This window comes from Nicotiana sylvestris, chromosome 7 (assembly GCF_000393655.2).
Source record: "Nicotiana sylvestris chromosome 7, ASM39365v2, whole genome shotgun sequence".
NCBI classification, from domain to species: Eukaryota; Viridiplantae; Streptophyta; class Magnoliopsida; order Solanales; family Solanaceae; genus Nicotiana; species Nicotiana sylvestris.
Window position 1 is genome coordinate 45,787,159 of NC_091063.1, and position 26,695 is coordinate 45,813,853.

Below are 26,695 nucleotides of genomic sequence, written 5' to 3' on the forward strand. Positions count from 1 at the left end.
CTTCTTCTCTTTATTTTTCTTGCAATTTTGATCATGAATATTTTCATAGTTTATTTACCCATTGTCATGAGTAACTAAATCCTTTGTCTAGGGTTTTGATGGAACCTATTGAAGGATGAACTTCTTGATTATGTTAATATAGTTTGCCAGTTTAATCTCTATTTGTTTAACTACGTATTTGTTGTAGTTAATTGACAGATCCTCAATTAGTTGTGCCTATTTAGTATGCATAACTCGGGAGAGAGTGCATATTTAGGTAATTGTTGAACAACACCACTCCCAAAGTATAAGAGGGATCTATAACTATGGGTTTAAAGGCGGGATTAAGGATAACGAAGTCTTAGGTGCAATCTAAAGTGAACTATAATAAACAAAGCCAGCTAGCGTATCTCGGAGAGTGCGTCTAGGAAATTATCGTGATTACTCGGGAGAGATTCACGGTAAAAGAGTGTTCATGGTTGATAGAGATGTGTTGGTAAATCTATATGAAACATAAACAAAAGGGATTCCATCAATAGGGGAAATCACTACCTTAGAACTTTCTCATTATTGTTCACAACTTAAGCATATTTAGTTTACAACTGTTTATTGACTTTCAATCTTAGTTATTAAATATACCATCAACTGTTATTCACAACGTTTGGGGAAGTTGATTCTAAAGAATTTAGTAAGTCCAACGAAAGTAATTGATAGGTTAATTCTCGGTGGATTCGACTCTGGGCATAAATACTCAGGTTATATTTGCAACGTCCGCATTGTCCTTTTATAAGGCATAGTTGGGCGTGATCAAATTTTGGCGTCGTTGCCGGGGAATTAACGGTGTTATCAATTACAATTGAAAGAAGTACAAAAATTCTTATTGTAGTCATTCTTTCTCTATACCCAATTTTTATATTGAAATTTTAACGTTTGTTGACTTGGTTGCACAGGTGCATGCCTAGAAACTCATCGAGATCTGGTGAAGTATTTGAAGCATTATCAGATCCCGAGAAAGTTTTCAAGGCCTTGAATCGGGCTAATCGGAAAACAAATAACAACCAACAACTGCACAATTCGAAACAGTCATGGGGGATCATGAGGAAAACCCAGCGGTACCAATAGTGCCAGAGGCTGCTCTCTATGACTGGGCACAACCCACAGCTGAAAATTTGTCCACAGCCATTGTAGTTCCGCAGATACAGGCTGAGTTATTCCAAATTACGAATAACATGTTGCACTTGTTGCAGAACAAGGGACTATTTTCGGGGTCGCAAGTCGAAGATCCTCAGCAGCACTTGAAGAACTTCCTCTCTATCTGCAAAACCCAAAGGCAGCCCAACGTAACTCCTGAAGCAATCAAGCTATTATTGTTTTCATTCTCAGTGATAGGAGCTGCTCAGACTTGGCTAAACTCACTTCCTATAAATTCTATAACAACTTGGGATGAGTTAGTCAGGCAATTCCATAACAAGTTCCACCCACCCAATAAGACTGCTCAACAAATTGATGAAATTTTGAGTTTTAAACAGAGACCAATGGAGACACTACATGAAACATGGGGGCGCTTTAAAGGGATGTTGGTTATATGCCCGCACCATGGTATTCCAGATCTGATGTTGGGGCAGCGGTTTTACATGAGATTGTCAGATAGCGTGAAGAACATTGTTGAAGCTTCAGCTGGTGGAGCATTTTTGAGCAAAACATGGAGAGAAGGCCAGAGTCTGCTCGACAAGATGGCACAAAATTCGGGATGGACAACCAGGAATGCACCGATCACTCCAGTGGTTCACTCAGTGCCCTTAGATCCATCCAACTCTATGGCTGAAAATATGGCCACCTTATTGACACAGATGAGTATACTCACCAAAAAGGTGGAAGAGTCAGGGCAGAAACAGCATGTACACATTATAGATACTACTAATGGGGGCTTGTGCACATCTTGCATTAGTCAGCCAATCGGTAACCAATAGAATGCAGAACATGATCATCACCACTACCCTGAAGACATGAATTATGTGTCTAATTATGGAGGCCAGAGACAGGGTGGTCAGAATTGGGGCCAGCAAAATCAGCAATACAGGCCAGTCCATCCACAGTTCAACAATGGAAACATGGGAGGTATGAGACCCCCTAACAATATAGCACCTTACCCAAGGCCACAGGGATATAATAATCAGAATCAGCAGCAGGGGTATCACCCTCCTCAGCAGCAGCATGGTGGAAGGCAGGAAGATGGGTTTGCTAGACTTGAGGCAATGATGCAGCAAATTATTGGGTTTAATGCAAAGACTAATGAGAGAGTGGATGCACATGATGCATCAATCAAGAATATTGAAGTGCAGGTGGGCCAAATTTCTCTGTCTCTGAACAATCGTCCTCATGGGACACTACCTGCAGACACCTAGATAAATCCAAAAGATCAAGGCCCAAAGCAGCTGATGGCGGTAAGTCTACGTAATGGCAGAGATCTGTATGTAGATCAAGAGAGGGCTCGAGAAACTAGACAAGCTGAGACACTTATACTAGTGCCCATTGAGCTGGATGAGTCAACGAAACTGATGGAGGTGCCAGTCCAGCCTACCCAGGAAGAAAATAGCATCCAGAATGCGACCGAGAAAGAAGCTGAGACAGTCCAGGAACCAGTAGTTGATGTAGCAGCTGATAAGGATCAATCCCAGTTGATTGGGAAGAAGAGACCTGCTGCACCTTTCCCTTAGAGGCTGGCTAAGTATCAAAAGGAGGAACAATACAAGAAGTTCTTCGAAATGCTGAAACAAATCCAGGTAAACATGCCATTGATTGAAGCTTTGAAGGAGATGCCTGGGTATGCAAAAATGATGAAGGACTTGATGTCCCGAAAGTTTGATTTCCAAGACTTGGCCACAGTTACTCTTACTCAGACATGTAGTGCAGTGGTGACTAGACCAATTGCAGAAAAGCTATCTGACCCAGGGAGCTTTACAATTCCATGCACTATTGGTAATTTTGCTTTTGCTAAAGCACTGTGTGATCTAGGGGCCAGCATCAATCTTATGCCCCTGGCGATTTATAAGAGGCTGGGCATTGGAAGAGCTAGACCCACCTCTATGTTGTTGCAACTGGCTGACAGGACAGTGAAACGACCCTCTGGTATACTGGATGATGTGCTAGTTCAGGTAGGGAAATTTGTGTTCCCTGCAGATTTTGTGATCTTAGACTGCAGAGTGGATGAAGAGATTCCCATAATTTTGGGAAGACCATTCTTGGCCACAGGGAGAGCTCTCATTGATTGTGAAACCGGGGAGCTCAAGATGAGATTGAACGATGAGGAGATAACATTCAATGTGCAGAAATCTATGAGGCGACCAAGTGAATTCGCCAATTGTTCTCTTATTGATGCCGTGGATGTAATCGTAGAGACTGATGATAAGGTGATAACCATTGAGGACCCCCTTGATGCATGTTTGATGAATTTGGATGAGGTGAATGGATAGGAACTGGCGGAATGGGTGTTGGCATTAGAGGGTAGAGGGTTATGGGATAGAACTCTAGAATTTGAGCCCTTGCACTTGGAAAATCGAGAGACTTCTCCAGCCAAGCCATCTATCAAAGAACCACCAAAGCTGGAGTTAAAGCCATTACCCAACCATCTCAGGTATGAATTCCTTGGACCTAACTCCACATTACCTGTTATTATCTCATCTAGTTTGTTAGATGTTTAGGCGCAACAACTCTTGCAGGTACTTAAGGAGTACAAGACTGCCATTGGGTGGACCATGGCAGACATAAAGGGGATCAGCCCCGTCTACTGTATGCACAAAATTCTACTGGAAGAGGGACACAAACCTTCCAGGGAACACCAAAGAAGGCTGAACCCCAACATGAAGGAAGTGGTGAAGAAGGAAGTAATAAAGTGGTTAGACGCGGGAATTATCTTCCCAATCTCTTACAGCAGCTGGGTTAGCCCAGTTCAATGTGTACCTAAAAAGGGTGGTATGACGGTAGTTAAGAATGATAACAATGAATTGATCTCTACAAGAACAGTCACGGACTGGAGAATTTGCATGGATTATAGAAAGCTAAATCTAGCCACCCGGAAAGACCACTTCCCACTTCCCTTCATTGATCAGATGTTAGACAGACTGACAGGGAGGTCACACTTCTGTTTTCTGGACGGGTACTCAGGATACAACCAGATTTCCATTGCACTGGAGGACAGAGAGAAGACCTTTTTCACTTGCCCTTATGGCATTTATGCCTTTCGAAGGATGCCCTTTGGCCTATGCAACGCACCCGCCACATTCCAACGGTGCATGATGGCCATATTCACTGACATGGTAGAGGACATAATGGAGGTGTTCATGGATGACTTCTCAGTGGTAGGGAATTCATTTGATGAGTGCCTAATAAATCTGACGCGTGTGCTGAAATGGTGTATCGAGACTAACCTGGTTTTGAACTGGGAGAAGTACCACTTCATGGTACAAGAAGGCAAAGTCTTGGGGCACCGGGTGTCAAGCAAAGGAATTGAGGTGGATCATGCTAAAGTGGATGTAATAGCAAAAATACCTCATCCAACTTCAGTCAAAGCAATCAGAAGCTTCATTGGGTATGCCGGTTTCTACCGGAGATTCATAAAAGACTTCTAAAAAATTGCCAACCCTCTCTGTAAGTTGTTAGAAAAAGATCGCCCTTTCTTGTTTTCTGATGATTGCAGGGTAGCATTCGAGGAGCTGAAAAAGAGACTGGTCACAACACCTATTATTGTTGCCCCAACTGGGAGCAACCATTCGAACTCATGTGTGATGCCAGTGACTACGCAGTGGGGGCAGTGCTGGGACAGCGGAAGGACAAGCTGATGCATCCAATCTACTATGCTAGTAGAAAGCTGAGTGGAGCCCAGCTGAACTATACTGTGACTGAGAAGGAGATGTTGGCTATGGTGTTTACCTTCGACAAGTTCAGATCATATCTGATTGGTTCTAAGGTAATTGTATACACTGATCATGCAGCTCTCAGGTACTTGATTGAGAAGAAGGAGTCTAAGCCGCGCCTGATTCATTGGGTGTTGCTACTGCAAGAATTCGACCTTGAAATTCGTGACCGTAAGGGCATAGAGAACCAAGTCGCTGATCATCTATCACGACTTGAGGGAGCTGAAAATGCAGTTGAGGCTGAAGATATTCTAGAAACCTTTCCAGATGAGCAGTTGCTCGCTACTAATCTTGAGAAAGTGCCATGGTATGCAAATTTTGCAAACTACCTGGCCTGCGGTATAGTTCCCTATGACCTTTCATCTGTACAAAAGAAAAAGTTTTATCATGACTGTCGCATGTATTATTGGGATGAGCCTTACCTGTTTAGAATTTGTGTTGACAATATGATCTGGAGGTGTGTCCCCGAGATAGAACAATCTTCTGTTTTGCAGGCTTGTTACGCATCGGCTTATGGAGGACATTTTGGAGGGGTCAGGATAGCTGTGAAAGTGCTTGAGGCCGGATTCTTTTGTCCAATAGTGTTTAAAGATGCGCACCAATGGGTGAAGGGCTGCAATGAATGTCAGCGGACCGGGAACATTTCCCGTCGCCATGAGATGCCCATGAACCCAATTCAAGAGGTGGAAGTGTTTGATGTCTGGGGGATTGACTTCATGGGTCCCTTCATTAGCTCCTATGGTAATAAGTACATACTTGTTGCTGTGGATTACGTGTCCAAATGGGTAGAAACTGCAATGTTGCCCACTAATGATGCAAGAGTGGTGGTGGGGTTTTTGAAGAAGAACATATTCACCAGATTTGGGATACCAAGAGCGATTATCAGTGACGGAGGCACCCACTTCTGTAATAGAGCTTTCTAGAAGTTGCTTGCAAAGTATGATGTACGCCATAAGGTGGCTACCCCTTATCACCCGCAAACTAGTGGGCAGGTTGAAGTGTTCAACAGAGAGATAAAGAGTGTGCTAACCAAGACTGTGAACGCCACAAGAACTGATTGGGCGAAAAAGTTAGATGATGCACTCTGGGCCTATAGAACTGCTTTTAAAATACCGATTGGTATGTCACCATATAAGTTGGTGTTCGGGAAGGCCTGCCATTTGCCAGTGGAACTTGAACATAGAGCGTGGTGGGCACTGAAACAGCTGAATCTAGACATCGAGGTTGCGGGCACAACAAGGATCACAGAATTGCATGAGCTCGATGAGTTCAAACATCTTGCTTTTGAGAGCACAAGGTTGTACAAGGAAAGAATGAAGAGGTTGCACGACAAGAAAATTGTGGAGCGAAATTTCAATCCTGGAGATATGGTGTTGCTTTATAACTCACGATTAAGGCTATTTCCGGGTAAACTCAGGTCGCGATGGTCTGGACCATTTAGAGTGGTCAAAGTTTTCCCTTCAGGTGCTCTCGAGATTGCCACAGAGAAAGAATCTCGTACATTTAGAGTCAATGGGCAGAGATTGAAACTATATGTGGGCATGAGCGAACCAAAGGAAGTGTCTAAGCTACACCTGACTGAACCACAGAGGTCGAGCGAGCCTTAAATACGCTCATCTGCATCATGCCGCAACGTTAAATCAGGCGTTGCGTGGGAGGCAACCCACGAATGTGTTGTAAGTGTAATGCATAACTTCAAAAAAAAGTAGCAGGAACACGCCCAGACTGCGGGTCCAGCTAACCGCGGTCGGACCGCGGTCAAATACACCCTCTGAAAGGGGTTTACCGCGGTCCCAGTGTACCCGCGGTAGGACCGCGGTCAGATACACCCTATGAAAGGGGTCTACCTCGGTCCCAGCGTAACCACGGTAGGACCGCGACAGACCAACGCGGGCCAGGTAAGTGCATATTTTTTTTCCTTTTTTTTATTTTCTTCCCCCCTTTTTAATAAACCTAACCCCCACTATTCCCCCAAACCCTTCTTTTCTTCCCACCACCCGCATCCCCCATCCCATTCTCTCTTCTCTTCTCTCTTTCACACCATCTCCCATCCCTCAAACCCACATTGTTGCCCCTCCTTTCTTCTCCATCTTTCTCTCTCCACAACCTATCCCTTCCATTACTTCTCAAGGTAAGCTTCTCTATTCTTTTCTCTTTCTTTTACATAACTTAGTGTAGTGTTTTAGTGTATTTTTTTTCTTTCTTCCTTTTCTTTCCTTTTATCCATTATTTGCTTCTTTTGGCCATGATTGATGTTTAAATGGTTGGGTTTTCATTGTGCTTAACTTGGGGGCGATTTTTAGAAGGTTAGGATGCATCTGATTGTTACCCTGAATTGTTTGGAGGTAATATGGCCCGAAAAAGGCGAAAAAGCTCGGCAAGAACTTCCCAAATGCCAACATATGATGCCACCAGGTTCCAGTCACAGGAGGCCGAGGACGCGTTTCATGCTAAGGCCACCAAAAGCTTTATCCCTGAGATTCCTGTTGACAAGGCTGCCCTCCGTATGGAAAAAGCAGACATGTATGAGGAAATCAGATGGAGGGAGATGGAGTTCTTGTTTGATGAACCTGAGACAGCAAACCCGATGATAGTCCGGGAGTTCTACGCGAACTGCCCGGAAAATTTGTGACGGTCTATGATTATGCGGGGCAGGGTGGTGGATGCCTCAATTCTGAAGATTCCCCAGGTCTTGCAGCTGCCCCAGTTCACTGGTGATATTGATCATTACCACGACACCCAAGGGGTCACTTGGGACACTATGATTGAGACAATCTGCGTAGGGGGTCGACCAATCTGGATACAGGAAAACATTACCCTTCACTCCAAGTCGTTCACATATGAGGCTAAGTGCTGGTTCACCATTATTTGCAGCCGGTTATTGCCCACAGGCAACACGACAGATGTGAACCACCTACGGGCTCTATTGGTGTGGTGCTTCGTCACCAAGAAAGACTTTGATGTGGCGAGAATTAGTGGAGATGAAATGATCATTCGGTCACCTCTGCTATCTAAGGGGTTTTACTTCCCCTCACTTGTGACGAGGTTGTGTCTGCTGGATGGTGTCCCCACCAATCCTACAGATGGAGCTTTGCCCGCAAAAGCGACATTCAGAGCTTCAAAGATCACAGTGGGCAGAGATGCACCCACAACCATTGAGCTTGATGATGAGGATGATGCCCCAACACCCATGGCACCATCCAGGAGATCCTATGATAGAGCCGGATCCTCTCAGCAACCCGATACTGGGGCAGGGTTCTCTAGATCACAGTTCAGCCGACCCATGTTGTATTCTTTGGAGGAAGCGGTGGCAGATCTTCGTTCCTCGGTGGATAGCCTGCATGTGCGTATGGATGCCATGTCTCAGCGGCATGTCAGTTTCTGAGAGCTGGATGATGGCTTGGTTCCGTGCTTTGGGGAGGGCTTTTCATGTGGATCCCAGCACCGTCTTCGACTCCGATTGACGCTTAGGGAAGTCTTCTTACCCTTCTGCACTTTATTTGTGTTATGACATGGGGACATGCCATATTCTTTTTGTGTGGGGTGAGAGACTTGCTTTAGTGGTGTATTGTTAGTATACATATACATTGATTGTAAAATAAATAAATGTAGGAGACTCTTCCTGAGGACGAACCACTTGGACAGTACTCTTGAGGGAAGTAGTCCATTTAGATTTTTTTTATTTTATTTTTCTTTTTAGGTAGTGTAGTAATTCCTCCTTGGTTTTTCTTTTGACCACGGTTCTTTTCCAAGGGCTTTTCTTGAACCGGGTCAGGTAGATTTTTCTTTAATATTTTTAGAACCCTTAGGACTCTATTGGACCAAGATGGGTGAAGGCAAGAATGCAACCCGTAATGTACACACCTGCAAATAACTAAAACGAACTTGAGGGTGCGACGTCTAGGCTCGTTTGTAGACTCGTAATTTTATGCCTTAATTCTGCACACCTTGTCTTTCTTGAACGCTCACGTGAGTGTGTTGACAAACTAATTCGGAATGAGTTACATGCCAAGTGTGTGTGAGATAATACTTGTATTCTGTGCTTGCATGCGATACCTAGAACTTGCCCTGTGTGTTTGCAAAGCGAAATAGAAGTTGTTTGGTCTTAGAGATGATTGAGGCATTTCCTTATGTAGCCTGTATAATTATGAATCCACCTGTACATATTGCCATAGTTAACCCCTTCGAGCCTGAAGCCTGTTCTTTGATAATCTTACGACAACCTACTTCCATGTGTTTGAATAGTTTGACTGTTTGAACCTGTACCTCCTAGAAGCACTTGAATCGTTAAAGAGCATATAAAAGTCAAAGTGTGGGGTAGTAATGGAGTGGGAAAAGGAAAATTAGGAAAATACTTGAATGGTGCAATGGCTGTTAAAAAAAAGGTGTGGGTAGCCTATGAAAAGTGGAAGAATGATTGGGTTGAACATGAAATTTGGAATAAAGGGAACAATTGTATTAAAAGTGCTTAGGGAGGTTAGTCACTATATCCAAATATATCTTACCCGTCCCTTAGCCTACATTATAACCAAATAAACTCCTCTTGATCTTGGACTGAACAACTCGATTAGTAGAGTATTACACTAAGGGCAAGCTTATGGTGCATCTGTGTGGCATGTGAATGTTCTTTGCCGAGAGTGAGTGGATTCGTTCTATCTATAGTTCATTGTTGCTTGATTTTATGTGTGTGGAACTTCTCTCAGAAATATTATGTAAGGGCATGTGACTCAGGAAGAAAAGGCAAGTTTTCACCTCTGTTTAGAGTAACTAAAGTAAGCACGAGTGTGGCATGGCATTAGAGTCTTCATATGAGGTGTGGCTGTTGCACTGCTTAGGTTGTTCTTTCATAATGGCGGGTGTGACATAAACTGGGTAATGCATCGAACGATTAGGCCTAGAAGTGTGGTTCAACTTGCTCGAGGACGAGCAAAGATTTAAGTGTGGGGTGTTGATAATAGGTGAATTGAACTATAATTAGGCCCTAAAGAACCACCTTTTTGTATAGTTTTTATGGTAAAAAGTGATAACAAAATGCTCTGATTAGTACTTTTCATGTTTTGCAGGCTATATACAATAAAAGAAGTCTATGGAGTACTTTTGAGATCAATTACGGAGAAAGAGAGGCCAATCTTACAATATCCGCTAAGTGCACCACGCGAAGGCAGCAAAACCAGAACTGGAGATGGACTGCCGCGGTCCCGGCGTAACCGCGGTCGGACCATGGCAGAAGGCTGTTGCGGATTCTGAGAGGCTAGTTGGTCGCGGTCCTGGCGTGACCGCGGTAGGACCGCGATATGAAGCGGAAAATTGAGGGACTGAAGTGCAAAACACGGGATTTTTAGCCCAAAACCCTATATTAAACAATAGAACTCGTCCAAGGGAGGCATGTAATGTTTAGAAAGTACTTTGGCAAGAGAAACAAGTTTGAGAGATCACCCAAAACATCATATTTTCTTCTTCTCTTTATTTTTCTTGCAATTTTGATCATGAATATTTTCATAGTTTATTTACCCATTGTCATGACTAGCTAAATCCTTTGTCTAGGGTTTTGATGGAACCTATTGAAGGATGAACTTCTTGATTATGTTAATATTGTTTGCCAGTTTAATCTCTATTTGTTCAACTACGTGTTTGTTGTAGTTAATTGACAGGATCCTCAATTAGTTGTGCCTATTTAGTATGCATAACTCGGGAGAGAGTGCATATTTAGGTAATTGTTGAACAATACCACTCCCAAAGTATAAGAGGGATCTATAACTGCGGGTTTAAAGGCGGAATTAGGGATAATGAAGTCTTGGGTGCAATCTAAAGTGAACTATAATAAACAAAGCCAGCTAGCGTATCTCGGGAGAGTGCGTCTAGTAAATTATCGTGATTACTCGGGAGAGATTCAAGGTAAAAAGGGTGTTCATGGTTGATAGAGATGTGTTGGTAAATCTATATGAAATATAAACAGAAGGGATTCCATCAATAGGGGAAATCACTAACTTGTATCACTATGAGTAATGCATTTTGACCTTATCCTACTATAGAAAATTTTTACATATCTAAACAAATCAAAAATTCATTATCAACCCAATGCATGCACCTTAGAACTTTCTCATTATTGTTCACAACTTAAGCAAATTTAGTTTACAACTGTTTATTAACTTTCAATCTTAGTTATTAAATATACCATCAACTGTTATTCACAACGTTTGGGGAAGTTGATTCTAAAGAATTTAGTAAGTCCAACGAAAGTAATTGATAGGTTAATTCTCGGTGGATTCGACTCTGGGCATAAATACTCAGGTTATATTTGCAACGTCCGCATTGTCCTTTTATAAGGCATAGTTGGGCGTGATCACTAAATAAGCTGAAGTTTTTTTGTCCTGGATAAGCTTTTTCAAAAACTTTAGCAGAAGATGCTGAAGTTATTTAGTTCATTTGTAAAAACTTTAGCACCAAATAAGCTGAAGTTTTTTTTGTCCTGGATTCATTAGTTTTGTCATAAAGCTTTTTCAAAAGCTTCAGCAGAAGATGCTGAAGTTATTTAGTTCATTTGTAAAAACTTCAGCACTATATAAGCTGAAGTTTTTGAAAAAGCTTTTTAACATACTAGATAAATAATCAGATTGCCAACAGTATCTAAATCATAAATTTTGGAAACAATAAACGTGAAAAGAACAGAATTATCATGAAAAGAATCACTAAGAGCTGAAGTTTTTGTTTTGTAACTGGCGAACTTCAGCTCTAGAGCTGAAGTTATGTTTTGTAACTGGCCTGGCAAAATTCAGCTCTAAAGCTGAAGTTTTTGTTTTGTAACTGGCGAACTTCAGCTCTAGAGCTGAAGTTTTTGTTTTGTAACTGGCGAACTTCAGCTCTAGAGCTGAAGTTTTTGTTTTGTAACTGGCAAACTTCAGCTCTAGAGCTGAAGTTTTGTTTTGTACCTGGCGAGCTGAAGTTTTTGTAGAGCTGAAGTTTTTTTAAAAGAGATCCCTTTTTCCTCTTGAATGTATGCTTTCACTGCAACTATTGTATGTTTGGTTCAACCATTATGACAAAAGTTTTTGATTCTAAATCGCGATTTGATGTACCATCTATATTGTCCCTAGGTCTAAACTTGGATAAAAATGACTTTGGTAACGAACACCATTTAATCACATCTCTGTAAGTGTCATCTCGAATTATGATTTGCATCGTTCGACTTAGTGACCATGGATCTATGACAGTAAACAAAAGATATAAGTTACTATTCCAATGAATAAAACAACATACATTAAGTGAATTATCTTTGTCTTTTCAGACACAACTTATCCAGCCAACTTTTGGACTAAAACTTAATAACTGGATTACCCCCTCCCCCTCCCCCAAACCCCCTCCCCCCCCCCCCCAAAAAAAAGAAGAAGAAGAAAACGAAGGAGGAGGAAAAAGGGGCTGAAATTATTTAAAAAGTGGGTACAAATTTAAAAAATTTAAAAAAATGGGTATAGGTTAAATGGGAGCGACCAAATAGGACGCCCCGTGCAATTTTTACGCAAAAAGTCCATTAGCTTTCAAACCCGAAATCCTATAGCCCGGCCCAATCCCTCTCAACTGGACTTTCAAACCCAAAGTCCAACAACCCGGCCCGACCTCTCACTGGGCACCCAGTTGAAAGGCCCGAACCTGAAACCACACTCTGCGAACTTCTGATCTTCCAAACGTGGATCCAGAATCAAGTATCCTAACTGAAATTGGGAATTCTTTGGTTCTACAGAGGTGATTATTTGAGATTACAGCAAAATGGATGCAAAAGCATTGGCAAAGTCGAAGAGAGCTCATTCATTACATTTAAATAAGAAGCATAATCCACATCATGCATCTAAGGCTTCTTCCGCTGGTTCTGGCGCTTCTACTACCGGCGATAAGAAGCCTACTGTCAAGCAAGTTAAGGAAAAACCTAAATCGAAGCTCCCTTCGAATTGGGATCGGTATGAAGAAGAATATGCTTCTGATTCTGAAAATGCACCCCAGGGAGGTGCAAATAAGGCAAGTGATGTGGTCGTGCCGAAAAGTAAAGGAGCAGATTATGCGTATTTGCTTTCCGAGGCTCAGGCTCAGTTTCAATATTCTTCTGAGAGTATTCCTTTATATGATGATGTTTTAGATGGTAATGCTTTGTCCCAGAACTTTTATGTATGCATACTGCTTTTGGGCATGACTCAGAGCAGTCTCACGCATGTTTAGATTCAGAAACATAGTTATAAAAGTGATGTTTCAATAATTCAATAATGAAATATTATCTTGGCTGTACTTTGGCTGTACTAGTTTACCACCTCAATGTAATGCTTGATAATGTGAAGGTTTGTCTTCAATTTTATTGCATCTTAAATTCATTGCTCAGTTATTGTTGTTACACTACGAAATTTTGGGCAGACTCCCGTATTTCAAGTCTTTCTGTGGCTCTTCCAGTCTAGAAATTTCCTTTTGCAAAGTTATAGTGCACTGACCCAATATCTTTTAGACTTTTATCAGGGGCTTGGTGCATTACTCTCTGCCAAAAGGCAAAGCAAGTTGTCATGGATAGCGGAAGACAATTTTGCAATGGAAGATAAGGCACCTCCTCCGAGTAAGGTGATTTTTCTGATCTCAATCCATGGGGTGGTCTTTGGTCTTATTTACTGGAATTATAAGGACAGAAATTTGGGATGCTGATACCATTCTTTTATTACAATTAATCTCTGTTTTCAATGCCACAAACATTTAGGTTAGGCTAGAAACTTCTATTACAATGGTATTGTTCTTGATTCTATTGTTTTAATAGAAAAACTGTGGGAAGGAACAAATGAACTGTAATCTTTCTTGTAAACAAGCAATTTATTCCTCAAACAACACTTCATTATATCTACAGTGATAAGAACTTAGCTCGACATTAATCATGGGATCCACATTATATGGATAAATCAAGTGAAGTATCTAAGTCACATAGATTTGCCATGTTACACCATAAGCCAAAAATAGAGGAATTTGTGTTTGAGCCTATGTATTGGTTCAGCTCGTCCTTCGAAACAATTCTGATTCATCTCCTTCTAGATTAACCCAAAATATATACAGACAGAAACTGTGTTTCCCCGAGGGCTTTTGTTCAGTGGTAAGGAAGCACAATACGTTATGTGGGGATTGAGCGCACATCACGGGTTTGAACGCTGCCGCTGATAGAAGCCTGGTACTATGTGTAAGTAGGGTAGAGAAGTGGATCCATGCTCCCCATGTGTTTTAAACTTGTGACTAAGGTCAGTCCAGCTAGCACAGGGTTTTGGTTATTTAAAAGAAAATAATTTATATTCCATACATCTGCTTTATTTTTCCACCCGCCTTTCTTAGCCGCATAAAATGGTACTCTACACGAACATTGCATAATCAAGTTAAATCCACAAAGCCAAAGGGACAAACGCATAGCTGATTTGCCACCACATATTGCAGGAACACAGATTAATATGTTCCTCATGACTTTTACGTTGATAACATCGGTTACAAATGGAAACATTTTTCTTTGCAAACCTATAAATATACCAAAATTTTGTAAGATGCTTTAGAACTCCTTTAAGTGAATTCAAGTTGATAGAAGTGACTAAAAATATCCATAAAATGAGGTGTATGAAGAGCATCCATGAAATCTTTCTTAATTACTTAACCAGTATTTTTTATAAAATGAATTGTGTCTCCATATGAACTTGGGGTTTTATCACCATCATGTACCTTTGCTAACTCATTCATTTCTTTTTCACTGAATGGTTTTTGGAGCCACACTCTGCCCCCCTCGCGTAGAATTGGTAAATTACCATTTTTAAAAAGTAGCCGCCACTCGGCACTGCTCCTCCTGTTGAAACAGTTTGGTACAAAACCATAATATCTTCTTGCTTATAAGTTATACCTATAAGATCAGTGACAATCTTCCTTCACTTTCAGCTTATCTATATGATTGTATTTCTTTGTATATTTTTCATTTTCTAGAAAAGGTTGATGTTTCTGTCTCCTTTTTTTTTTTTGGAGAAAGATTTCTATGTCCTTATTTCTTGGCAATACATCTGGATTTTCATCTCCAAGATATCTCAGTTACCTCCAGAAACTCCTTCAACTTTCTTTTTGTTTCCAACTCTGACGAACTTCTTTGGTCCAGCCTTGTCCATGTCTTGCAACTCGTTCGGTATATGAACCTTCTTCTTGTGGGCTGCCATAAACATTCATATTCCACAAGTGGAGAATTTGGATGAACTGCTATAATAACCTTAGAAGGAGGATTAAGTAATTAGGGTGCATATGTATGCCCTATATTCCAAAATTTTACTGAAATGTCACGTATGTCCTAGTTTGTTAACTAGAAGCAAATTGTTGGGCGGACATCGTAGTACCCACTATGACCTTATGGTAGCGGGTGTGTGCTTAGTGTTAAGTTTTCCATATTGGCTGAAATGGTGGGATATTGTCTTCTTATATGGTTTTGGGCAACCTCACCTCATGCGCTAGCTTTTGTGATCGAGTTAGGCACAACATCTATTTTCATAACATGGTATCACTATCAGAGCCAGATTCATGCTCGTTCTTGGTTTACGTAAGGGTGTGCTCCAAATATCCAGTCATATGTGTGCGGCAGGCATTTTCCACATTGGTTGTAGAATGGGTTGTTGTCCTCATCTAATGAGCTAGCTTTCAGGATTGAATTAACTCTAAGGTTAGTATTAGTATATGCTCCCTCAGCTTCTATTTATGTGAATCTATTGTTAGTATTACTATATACTCCCTTAGCTTCTATTTATGTGAATCTATTTTACTGGACATAGAGGGTAAGAAGGAAAAAAGAAATTTTTTGAAATTTGTGGTGTTAAATGTGTCATAGTATTTATAAAACTTTTGAAACTTGTGTTTCAGATATGCGATAAAACTTGTATCGCTGTAAAAGCTTGTCATAACGGGTAAAATGCGAATTTTAAGTTAATTGTTTCCAAATTTAGATGGGCCATTCTTTTTGGAACGGACTATAAAGGAAATAAATTCATATAAACTGGAATGATGGGAGTATACTTTTATATATTGTTCTACTGTATATTTAGAACTAAGGAGGATGGGTCTTGGCGCAATGATGTGTGTCTACATAAGCCAAAAGGTAGTCGGTTCAATTACACCCATTGGCCCCTGTTGCCTTCGTCCATGTGCATTATCTTTGCTATTCTTTGTTGTAAGGTCATCTAAGCCCGAGATTTTTGGCTTTATCGTGGTTAAAGAAAAGCCACGCCGGAGATTTCCAGTGAGAAGCATAATCTTTAGCTGATTGTTAGTTGTTATAGATCTTTCCTGCTATATCAATATTAAGTTGTGACGATTCTAATGAGTAGTATAATCTTGAGATAATCATTACATAGTTTTCCTGCTATGTCATTTTAAATTGTGACGATCTAATTTTTTTTTTCATTTGGTAAGATTTTATTAAAAAACAGTATCAAGCTGATACTGGGGAATTACAAAAAAAGTAAGCTAGGCTTGAATTCATCAAATTCCTAAATATTCTAGCAAGTCTAGCACATCATGCAAATTAAAAATAGTTTTCCCATCCTTCCAGGAATACAAGTAATACATGCAATTGAATTTTACAATCTGAATTTGTTTCTTTGTGCCTTTTAAAACGATCTAATTTAAAAGTCTAAGCTATTAGATGGGGATACTTTTATCTTTTATTTTGATCTTGAACAAGACTCCTTAAGTGTAGGCTGATTTTCTTGAGCCAAGAACATGAAAATGTTTTTGTTTATGGGTGGTGCCGTGGTAATGAGATTTGAACCCAAGCTCTAATACCAAAAGATCTAAGTATCCAACTCAAAAATTAAGACACTCGATGAAGTGGCCTAGACGTTTTTAAAACTATTTAGATGCGTTTTTGCCCCCAACGTATGACATATATAACTTAACATCCTCCAGCACGTATAATCTGATTCTGGAATCCAGACATGGACTTTAATGGGGACTCACGAGGCATTAGAATGGGCTTGCAAAATATGGCTTTTCATACCATGTGAACTAATATGAGCACCCAACCCAAAAGGCATAGAATAACTCTTATACAACAATGTGGGGCAACTATTTAACAAAACAATTTCCTTATTTGAATTTCCATCAATTTAAGAAGGCTAGTGTCAGACCATACAGACTTCTGGAAAGATTAACATTAAGAATTTTACTTTTATCTTTGCAAGTCACCAAGACTTCTTCCTTAATCCACCTAAATAGGTGGTTGGTCAGTCTCAGACCCTGCTGATTCATTGGAAGCAAATAGAAACAGAAGCTGTAGTATGAAGAGGAGGTGTATTTGCATAACCTCCTAAATCAAGCTATGATTGAATAAAATCCACTCCTTTACCGTATGGCTTTGTAACATGTACCTTTTGCTACACTAATATTTTCCAATTATCCATAGATGACTCCTCTGTATGCATAAGTTAACTATGCTTTATTAGATTTACTAACAGTTAATGTACCTGCCTTATAAATTAAGTGAAATCTATCATTCTTTCAATGGACTGTCAAATGAGACATGCTTTATGTGTTTTGGCTCAATCAGTTGACAGTAAGATTATCCACCGATGAAGGCAAGAAAGTTGTTTACATGCAAGATGCTTGCTCACTAGCTATTCCTGATGATGTGATGTGATGTGTATTGACGTGCACTATTGCCTGTGTTGATAGCCAGATGCTAGGCTACCATGTGGTTAAACTCAATGATAACTATGCCACTCTTATATTTGCAGGCATCATTTCTTTCACTTGACCTGCATGCTCTTTCAGAGCAGCTTGAAAGAGCAAGTCTATCAGAGAGGCTTTTCATTGAACCAGATCTTCTTCCTTTGGAACCAGTATGTACTTTTATCTATGATTTCCTTCTATGTTATATCTCCCAGAATTTAATGTTGGTTAATGGTTATATATGCTGGAAACATGAGACCTCTCATTTAATTGAGATGCGGCAATGTCTGTTCATAGAAAAGTCCTGCATTAGTATATATGATGCAGATGAATCATCAAAAGATATATGGTTTCCTCTCCAGCTACTCCAAAAAATTTATTATGTTACTGCTTCAGTGTGCTAAAATAGCATTAAACGATTTCTCGTCTTATATAGCATATATAGTTAGCGACAAGTGTTCCATTATTGAGAATTTTTTTTTTGTAAGGCTTTAAATTCTAGTCAATCTCCTCTTTACCCTGCAAGATAACCTTGTTTTCTGTGTTTAGTCGTTTTGGGATGTCAGCTATAATACCTTCTCGGTTGGTTAGAATATGCTGCAGTCACACAATGCCTTTCTAAACTATCATTTTAAGTTGAATGCAGCATTACCTCATTTCTTCTTTTCATTCTGTAGTTTGTGTTGGACACTAAAATTTTGGCTGTTGTCATATTTAATGACTCTGTATAGTTACTGCTTGAGACCGTCTTGATGTTTGTGACTCCAGGCTGTTCACTGTAAATCCAAAGAAGTAGGGATTTACATCATATATAGAGTATACTATAGTTCAGAATAATCTGTACCTTTCTCGGCCATTCTAGCTAAGATAATCAAGTACTTTATAGTTCAGAATATTCAATAATTGTGTAAAATTTTATTTTGTGAATTCCTGTAGGATATCTTTGTAGTATCTCGTAATCTAGTCTAATACATGTATTGCATAACTGGCAGTGCGCCGAGGCGTCGCAAGCAGCAGCTGAAGAGAAACGTCAAGGGGGTCTATCTTCAAGCAAGAGTTCAACCGCGGAAAAAGATTCCAATTCATTGACCTCCACTAGTGTCTATGAAGGCAACAAAAACAGACATCAGCATTCTGAATTCTCGCATCTGGGCACCACAACCGGCAGCAGTTGGCATCCAACTTCAGCTGATGAGCCCTCTAACCCTTTGAGTGCTTATGGGGACGAGGCTGGAAAATCTGAAGGAGCTGGAATAAATGATTCACTACTGTGTGCTTCAGAATTAAACACGAGCTCTGTTGCGAAGAAACCGTCTGCATTTAAGGCAACAGCTGCAGAAGCAGAGCTTGACATGCTTCTTGATTCAGTCAGTGAGATTGAAATTTTTGAATCCACTAATGCAATTGATCAGTCTAGTCCTTGCTCCGTGGCACAAGCAGGAACACCAACTCCGTTATCAGAAGGGACTTCATCTAGGTCGGAGGACTCCAGCCAGCCCAAGAGAGACCATGATTTGGCTAAACCTGCAATATCAGATCTCAGTCTGGATGATTCACTGGATGACCTTCTCAGAGAAACATCCACTGTAACTAACAAAAACGATGGTTTGCCATCTAATGAAGTAAACTCCACTGCTGGTCATACAGCCTCTGCTTCTCAACCGGTCTCCAAGTCTAAAATTATGGATGATTTTGATTCATGGTTTGACACATTGTAATGTGTAACTGAACCTCATCCTTTGGGAAATTTTTCCGTGTACTCAAATCACAGCACAAAATGTCAAATTCTGATTTTCAGCGCTTCTACAACTCGTATTAAAAGTCCAATTTGGTCAACTGAAGCTGCGATACCAAAGTAAATTCTTGGTTTGGTGCTAATATGGAGAGACCGCTTCCACATATATAGCAGCACCTAACTAGTAATTTGATTGTCTAAAAGTTCATGGATAAAGATGATCCTAAAGGTTGAGACCACTTCCACATATAAATAGTCAAATTGTGGAATCCATGGCGATTTCCTTTTTCTTTTTCTTGTTTGAACTATGCACCAGACTTTTCTGCTCTTTCCTTTTTCTTTTTCTTGTTTGAGAATGAAAAACCAGAGTGTGAAGAAATGTTTTGAATTAAGCACCACCTTATGTTTACCCACTTGATCCTTTCTAATTAAACCCTGTATGTAGAAAGTGGAGTGGTCTACAACAGTGATGATCTTAAACAATTGCCAATTTCTGCTGGCAATCATCAATATATTCCAATTCCAATTAGTTGTAATAAACTATAAGAATCATCAGTAATTATTTTGTTTGACCCGGTTTCATCGCATTCCATTATTAAATAATTTGAGAATAATTAATTGGAATGAAAAGAGCCAATTACTTTGAGATCGGGTGTGTTTTGTATGACTGAAATATTTTTCTCGAGAATATTTTAATGGGGAAGTTATTTTATAGTGGTATAGCAGAAGTCATTTTTTGAGGAAAACATTTCCGAGGGAAGACACGATATTTGTTACTCAAAAATATTTTGTAATTTACTTTCCAATTTACTAATGAGAGTGTGTATATATCAAGCATGAAAAGTAGTTTTCACTCTATATGGCTTCGTCATACCAAACACACTATTCGCTGCAACCTTTGAATTTTGAAGATAGAGATGGAAGATTTGGTGAGATCAAAGTAAGGGTCATTCTCCCCAATTATCTTATGTTTGTTAGGTTTTCTTTTCTTTCCCTTTGTTTTATTTTATAGTTTGGCAGACGGCGTTGTGGAAAAACGCAATACATGTAGTGGTTTAGAAGCCTCTTTGGCCAAGCTTTTTCTTGGGAGGGCAAAAGTGATTTTTGGGGCCTAAAGTGCTTTCGGCCAAAAATTGAGGTATTTAGTCAAATTTTTAATGGAAAAAGGTGGTTTTAAGGAGAAGCAGAAAAAAGTACTCCTAACTTTTCTCCAAAAATATTTTTTTGAGAAAAATACACTTAGAATCAATTTTTAAAGAAAAATTTTCATAAAGCACTATCTTTTAGTAGTAGTTAGCCATTTATAGATACAATTTGCTATATTACAGATTATAGATACCTTTTATGTGGTTATAAGATGTATTTGATGTATTTAAGCTGTTGTATTCATGAATACAATAGCAAAAATAGGCGTGAATCAGGGAAGTCCAGTTAATCAGTTATTGTATTCGAGTGTATTTGACTGTATTCATGGAGTGAAACATGAGATTCAGTTATAAAAAAGATTCTCAACCGAAAAATACCCCAAAAACATAGCAATCTTCAGAGAAATTATATAATATATCTGAATACATAAATTATATTAATTAAAAAAAACTTATGAATACATTCATGGTATAGAGCGAGACAGTGAATACAATGAAATACATAGAATATAGTGGGATACATTGAAATACAATGAGAAAAAAAGATAATGAATACAATGAAATACATGAAAATACATTGAAATATATTAACAGAAAATCAAGTTGCTCAACCCCAAACTTCATCGTCTTTGTTCAAGAACAAACTCTAATTTCCGGCAAATTAGAGTTCAACAAACCATAAAAATAGCCAACGGCTATTCATCAATTAGAGTTCCGGTAATCTTCACAATCTTCGTCTTCAATGTCACAACGTTACCGTTATTTTGCACGACAAAATCGTACTTCTTAGATCCGTCAGTAGCTAACGTGTTGAAATCAGGCACCAGCCATCTCAAACGGCATATTGCCTTGGGTATTTGCTCGGTGAATCGAAGCAACCAGGAGAAGAATCAAACCAGTAGAATACATTCATGACATATGAAGTAATACTGCAAAACCCCAAAATATGCCATTATTGGATTTCAAGCTATCCATAGATTGATAAACTGGAACTCCGTGATACTCAAGCAAAGATTGTCTCCCTTCCGCCATCGGAAATTTTAATAGGATGAGGGAAGAGAATGAGATGTATCAAAGTAGAGAGAGAAAGAAAAAAGTGTAACTGATTAGAGTATTTAGTGGCTTAGGGCTAGGAGGTAATCAAAATTAAATATTTTGCCATAAACCTTAAAAAGTATCTATAGAATATAATTTTTAAATGGTATTTATTTAAAATAAATAAGGTGTTAACCTTTGCTATAGGAGGTAAAAATTCCATTCTTAAAAGCTTGGCGAGACACTAATTACTGTTCAAAAGTGCGTTTCAAATTAATTAGCCAAAGACAAACTGTTTCTCATCAAAAGCATTTTTTTGAAAGTAGAAGATAAACTGATTTTAGAAGTTTGACCAAACAAGCTATACGAGTGAGACCGAAAAGAAGTACTATTCATTAGTCAACAACTCAAACAAATACAAGTAATTAGGAAATTCTAGATCAAATAATATAACCTGCAACCACCATTCTCTTGGCTTTTTTCTTAGTAACCACTAGCCAAATTATAATTTCAAAAAGATCCAAATCTCAATATCACAAGTACGTAGTTTAGAAGCCACTACTAACCAACTGACTTTTATATACAACCTGCAATTTTATCAAGTAAAAAAGCACAGCACCAATCAAGGCGAAGGCTAAAACACAAATCCAACTATCTATATTCTAACCCCAAATTTTATAATTGAAATTATCCGTAATCAATTTATATAACAACAATTATGCCTTAATCCCAAGGATTCATCTCTCCATTTAAGCTACGATAATTAAGTTGTACTCCGTTCAAGAATTTCCACATCTCAAGTTTGATTTATTTGGCAACAGCCAAAAAGGAAAAAAATAAAAAGAAGAGAAAGGAAAAGAATTAACTTCAACAATTAGTCGCAATTACTAGTAGCAGAGAACAAACTAGGAAAGAAAAAAAAGAAGAAAGGAAAATCAAAGCCACAAAGCTCCAGCTTGTTTCAATACAGGAGTCAACTCGCCAGTAATATGAGCTGCCATAATCCGATCCAAACCTCCAAACAATTCTCCTCCGACAAACACCGCCGGCAACTGCAAACGACCACCCTTTTTCCGATCATCACTGCCGTCGACAATATTCTCCAGCTCATCAATAACCTCATTTTCATCTTGTTCCTCAATATCATAAATAGCAGGATTAGCTCCCAAACACTGCAACAAACGTTTGACAACATGGCTCATACAACAACCTCGTCTACCAACAACTATAACAGCGTTGTCTTTAACCATATTCTTCAATTCCTCTTTTGAACCTTTAACATACATACAAGTACTACTGCTGCTGCTGGTGGTACTATGATTCATTTGGTTGAGGGGTTTGGGATCTTTTAAAGTTAAAGATAAACATGATGATTTGTAAGGAAGTGCTTGTTGCATGGTCAAAAACGTAATAATAAGAAAGGAGAAGTAGAAGAAGAAAGAGAGATTGTAGCTATGATTTTCTTTAGTTTTTTTTTCTCTGTGTAGCTTAGATATTGTGCATATAGGAGATATATAGGATTATATGTAGTGTAAGATCTATACATAAGTTGGATATGAATATATATATACGAGAGGTTGTAGGTAGGGACGGGGGGGGGGGGGGCGCTAATTATAAGGGGGTGGGTGTCAACGGTAGTTACGATATAATACGCGTAACATAAGGTTGTGGCTTACGTTAAAATATGTCATCACTTGCCTATGCTGTGTATCTAAGTGTGGGTACCATTTGCTTACATTATCCTTAGGTAATCCTGATTATGACCTCTATTGTCGGTCTTGTATATATTCTGTATCGGGTGCAAAATTAATGCAAATTATATATATGGATATAGTTTATAAAAATTGTAAAAATGACATCAGATAGCCACTTCAAAGGGATGCCATTTAAAAATTAGTCAGTGCATCTTGGATTTCAGTTTTTCAGTTTAATTTTTCGAGACAAAAATGCCCGGAGTTGTCCTGATATTAAGATTTTTAGTTTAACATTTCAGCACAATAATAAGTATTGGGTAATCTCTAAATAATAACCTTGAGAATAGATATTTGTGCACTTGCTCCATAAAAATTTAAGAAAATTTGACTGGTTTAACTTCTACGAACCAAAAATAAAAAACAATCTCACCAAATTATATATATATATATATATAAATTAATCACCTACGCCATCAATTTATAGAAGTTAAATTAATTTTAGATTTATGTCAATCATAAATCTATCTATTTTTCGAGACAAAAATGCCCGGAGTTGTCCTGATATTAAGATTTTTAGTTTAACATTTCAGCACAATAATAAGTATTGGGTAATCTCTAAATAATAACCTTGAGAATAGATATTTGTGCACTTGCTCCATAAAAATTTAAGAAAATTTGACTGGTTTAACTTCTACGAACCAATAATAAAAAACAATCTCACCAAATTATATATATATATGTTTAGTTTTTGGAGAAAGTGGGGAATATGCTGTAATCTATCTATATTGGTATATTTGGTAGTCGAGCTTTCGGTTGAAGTTTTGATGTGGGATTATACGTTATAGATAAACTAATCTAAAATTTGGTTGACGTACTAATTACTTTTGATGACTATTTATCCAATCTATAATTGATGAGAAATGGCTGGCCTAATCTCATACTCTCATGGGAAAAGGTGCTTAGTAAGTTAGGTCATTTACTGATTTACGCTATAATTGACCCATTCAAATTCAAATGTGACAATACAAGATACCCCATCTATTATCTATCTTTAGATAAGGATGATTTATCTATATTAGATGGAGACGAAGTAATCTTCCATACTCAGTTACAATTTAAATAAAGAAATTAAGGTGAATTATATCTAAATTTTAGTATAGAGTACGCATTTTAATGCATTTAATTTTTTCCTAAATTTAAATATTGATTTCTTAATTTCTTAGTATAGTATTATATAGTTTAAAATTTCAAATTACATAAAAATTAAGACTTTATTTAATCAATTAGGAATATGTAGAGAATGTTTAAGAAACTATAGTCAACAACTCAAAATTGTTAATAAGTTGCTTGGATAGCTTAAATAAAGATGATATCAGGCATGTCGTAAGCAAATCATGCATTGGAAACAAATCATGCATTTAACTGTTTTTAGTTCTACCAAGCATTATGTTGCATCATTCCTTGACGTCAGTCATTTCGTTTTTATCCCTTTATTGGCTTATTTCGTCGTAGATTCCAATTTGTAACACTTCTCTAATTTTGGCTTTTCCCTTATCTCTCTTTGTGGAAAAAACTACTTGTATTTTTAATTGAACAAAAAGTTTTGGGATAAAATTGAAATTTTTAGTCCAAAATGGCCATAGATATTTATGTATTTATCGTATCTCAGTAAGAATAGAATATGAAATTTAACGTTAAATAATTTTTAAACAAAAAAGCAAGGTATTCTTTTCGGTACTAAAAAATATACACATAAATTGAGTTATAAGAGTACTCTTTGAATTAGTCTTCCGGTTATCCAATTAGAAAGAGGTATAAGCTTAAATTACTTCTGGGTTGTCCGTCTTCCTTTTTATTTGGTAACAAAAATAAACTTTACTAATGTGGAACTCAAAAAAGGTGTTGGCTTAAAAAAAATCTAAAAATGTTATAAATAGAATTTTATTTATGGTGAATGTATATATTTAGAGAAATTCTAGGGTTTATTACTTGGTGACTAAGTCACTCTCTCCCTATAAATAGAGGGTTCTATTATATTGTAATTCATCTCAAATCAATAAGAATTCTTTCTCCCTACTTTTCTCCGCAATACTCTTCTTCTTTTATTCTTTCATAACACGTTATCAACACAAGACTCTAACCAATTGAGTAAAAGCTTTGGGATTGAGCATAATAATTGTCAATTGTTCCATGAACTTCCTTCATGATTAAATTCTGGATTTAAAGTATGTATTTTATCGTATTTTTTTTCTTTTATTCTATAATCTGATTTTAAATACAAGCAAAGACAGTAAATTTTGATTGTAACTCTAATGGAGTTTAAAAGAAATTATAACCACCCAAAGTGGTAAAATTTTCATGTCTTGCCATGATCAAAGTCATGTATGATCGTGAGCACAAGAAGTAAAAACCCGTTCCATTGAATTTGCTCTATTCTCATTCCCTTAAGAGAATGTGATAGAAATATGTGATAAGTCTGAAAGAAGACAAAATTATTACTATGAATGTATCAATGGATGTGTATGTGGCAATAGACAAAATTATTAATCGTCATCATTGTGGTAATGAGAACAATAAAGGATTCTCAAAATAATCCTTCACTTTGTGAAAGTAATATTTATCATCGATTTGACATGAGATTTTATAAAGCACATATAGATGATTATAGTCCATTCATGATGTGAATGTGACAACATCTGATTTATGAATACATATTCATTCTTGGAAGAATATGAACGTGCTAGTGTACCACACTCACCTCTAGAAGGGGGTTTGAAAGGAAATAAGAAAATAATGTCATTATTATGGCATAAATGGTTATTGGCCACGTACTTATTGTACGCCAAAATACTTTGGCAATGTAATTATTAAAAGTGGGTAATGCAAGAAACAAATCTTGCATATAATTTTGACCATAATAATGGTATAACTTTCTCCTTAAAAGAGATATTCACCATATGGATGTTGACGAATATGTGGTACTACACAATTAATTGAGAACTATGCAAGAGCCAATTATACTATTTTGGAGAAACACAATTGATTACCAATAAGGTATTATGTTGTAGCAAGCCTCATAGAAACTTATTCAGTTTCCAAAGTATACGCGAAAGCAGTTGATTATATTGAGACTATAAAAAAAGGAAAGATTTAATATTTTCTATTACTACAACTTGTAGCGGAGTAATATGTATGTGAAAAATTACCCGCTTTATTCTCCAGTTTGTACTACATAAATAAAAGAATACCACACTAAAGTGGATGTTTATTGATATAAAAACCCATATCATAATAAACTTGGAGTTTATTGATAATTGCACACGTTATAGTGTAAATCTGAACTTTATCAATATTGATAGTTTATTCAGTTGGCATAATTGGTTTAACTATGTTAATTTAAGTATGATGTGAAAAATAAAAGAGAATTCACATGGATAAATATTAAAGAACTAAAAAATTCTGTACGAATTCTCTTATGTTGTTCTCATTAATTAATAG

General features: G+C 38.0%; 3 protein-coding genes and 1 non-coding gene across 4 annotated transcripts; 2 read left to right on the forward strand and 2 right to left on the reverse strand.

The window, feature by feature from the left end:
- The first annotated feature begins 1,064 nt into the window (after positions 1-1,064).
- On the forward strand, positions 1,065-2,384 carry LOC138873074 (uncharacterized). Its single transcript, XM_070151509.1, has 2 exons — positions 1,065-1,578; positions 1,957-2,384. The coding sequence occupies exons 1-2, from the start codon at positions 1,065-1,067 to the stop codon at positions 2,382-2,384; spliced, it is 942 nt and encodes a 313-aa protein (XP_070007610.1).
- LOC138874336 (small nucleolar RNA R71) lies at positions 1,476-1,582 on the reverse strand. Its single transcript, XR_011401375.1, has one exon. It is a non-coding gene; the product is annotated as a small nucleolar RNA R71 (small nucleolar RNA).
- Positions 2,385-12,514: 10,130 nt separating the features above from the next.
- Positions 12,515-19,903, forward strand: LOC104218862 (protein ECERIFERUM 16). Its single transcript, XM_009769484.2, has 4 exons — positions 12,515-13,023; positions 13,378-13,487; positions 17,654-17,758; positions 18,581-19,903. Exons 1-4 carry the CDS (start codon positions 12,657-12,659, stop codon positions 19,304-19,306), a joined length of 1,308 nt encoding a protein of 435 aa, XP_009767786.1. The 5' UTR covers positions 12,515-12,656; the 3' UTR covers positions 19,307-19,903.
- A 2,535-nt stretch (positions 19,904-22,438) lies between these two features.
- LOC104218777 (glutaredoxin-C9-like) lies at positions 22,439-22,900 on the reverse strand. Its single transcript, XM_009769391.2, has one exon. It carries the CDS (start codon positions 22,898-22,900, stop codon positions 22,439-22,441), a length of 462 nt encoding a protein of 153 aa, XP_009767693.1.
- Between the last annotated feature and the right edge of the window lie 3,795 nt (positions 22,901-26,695).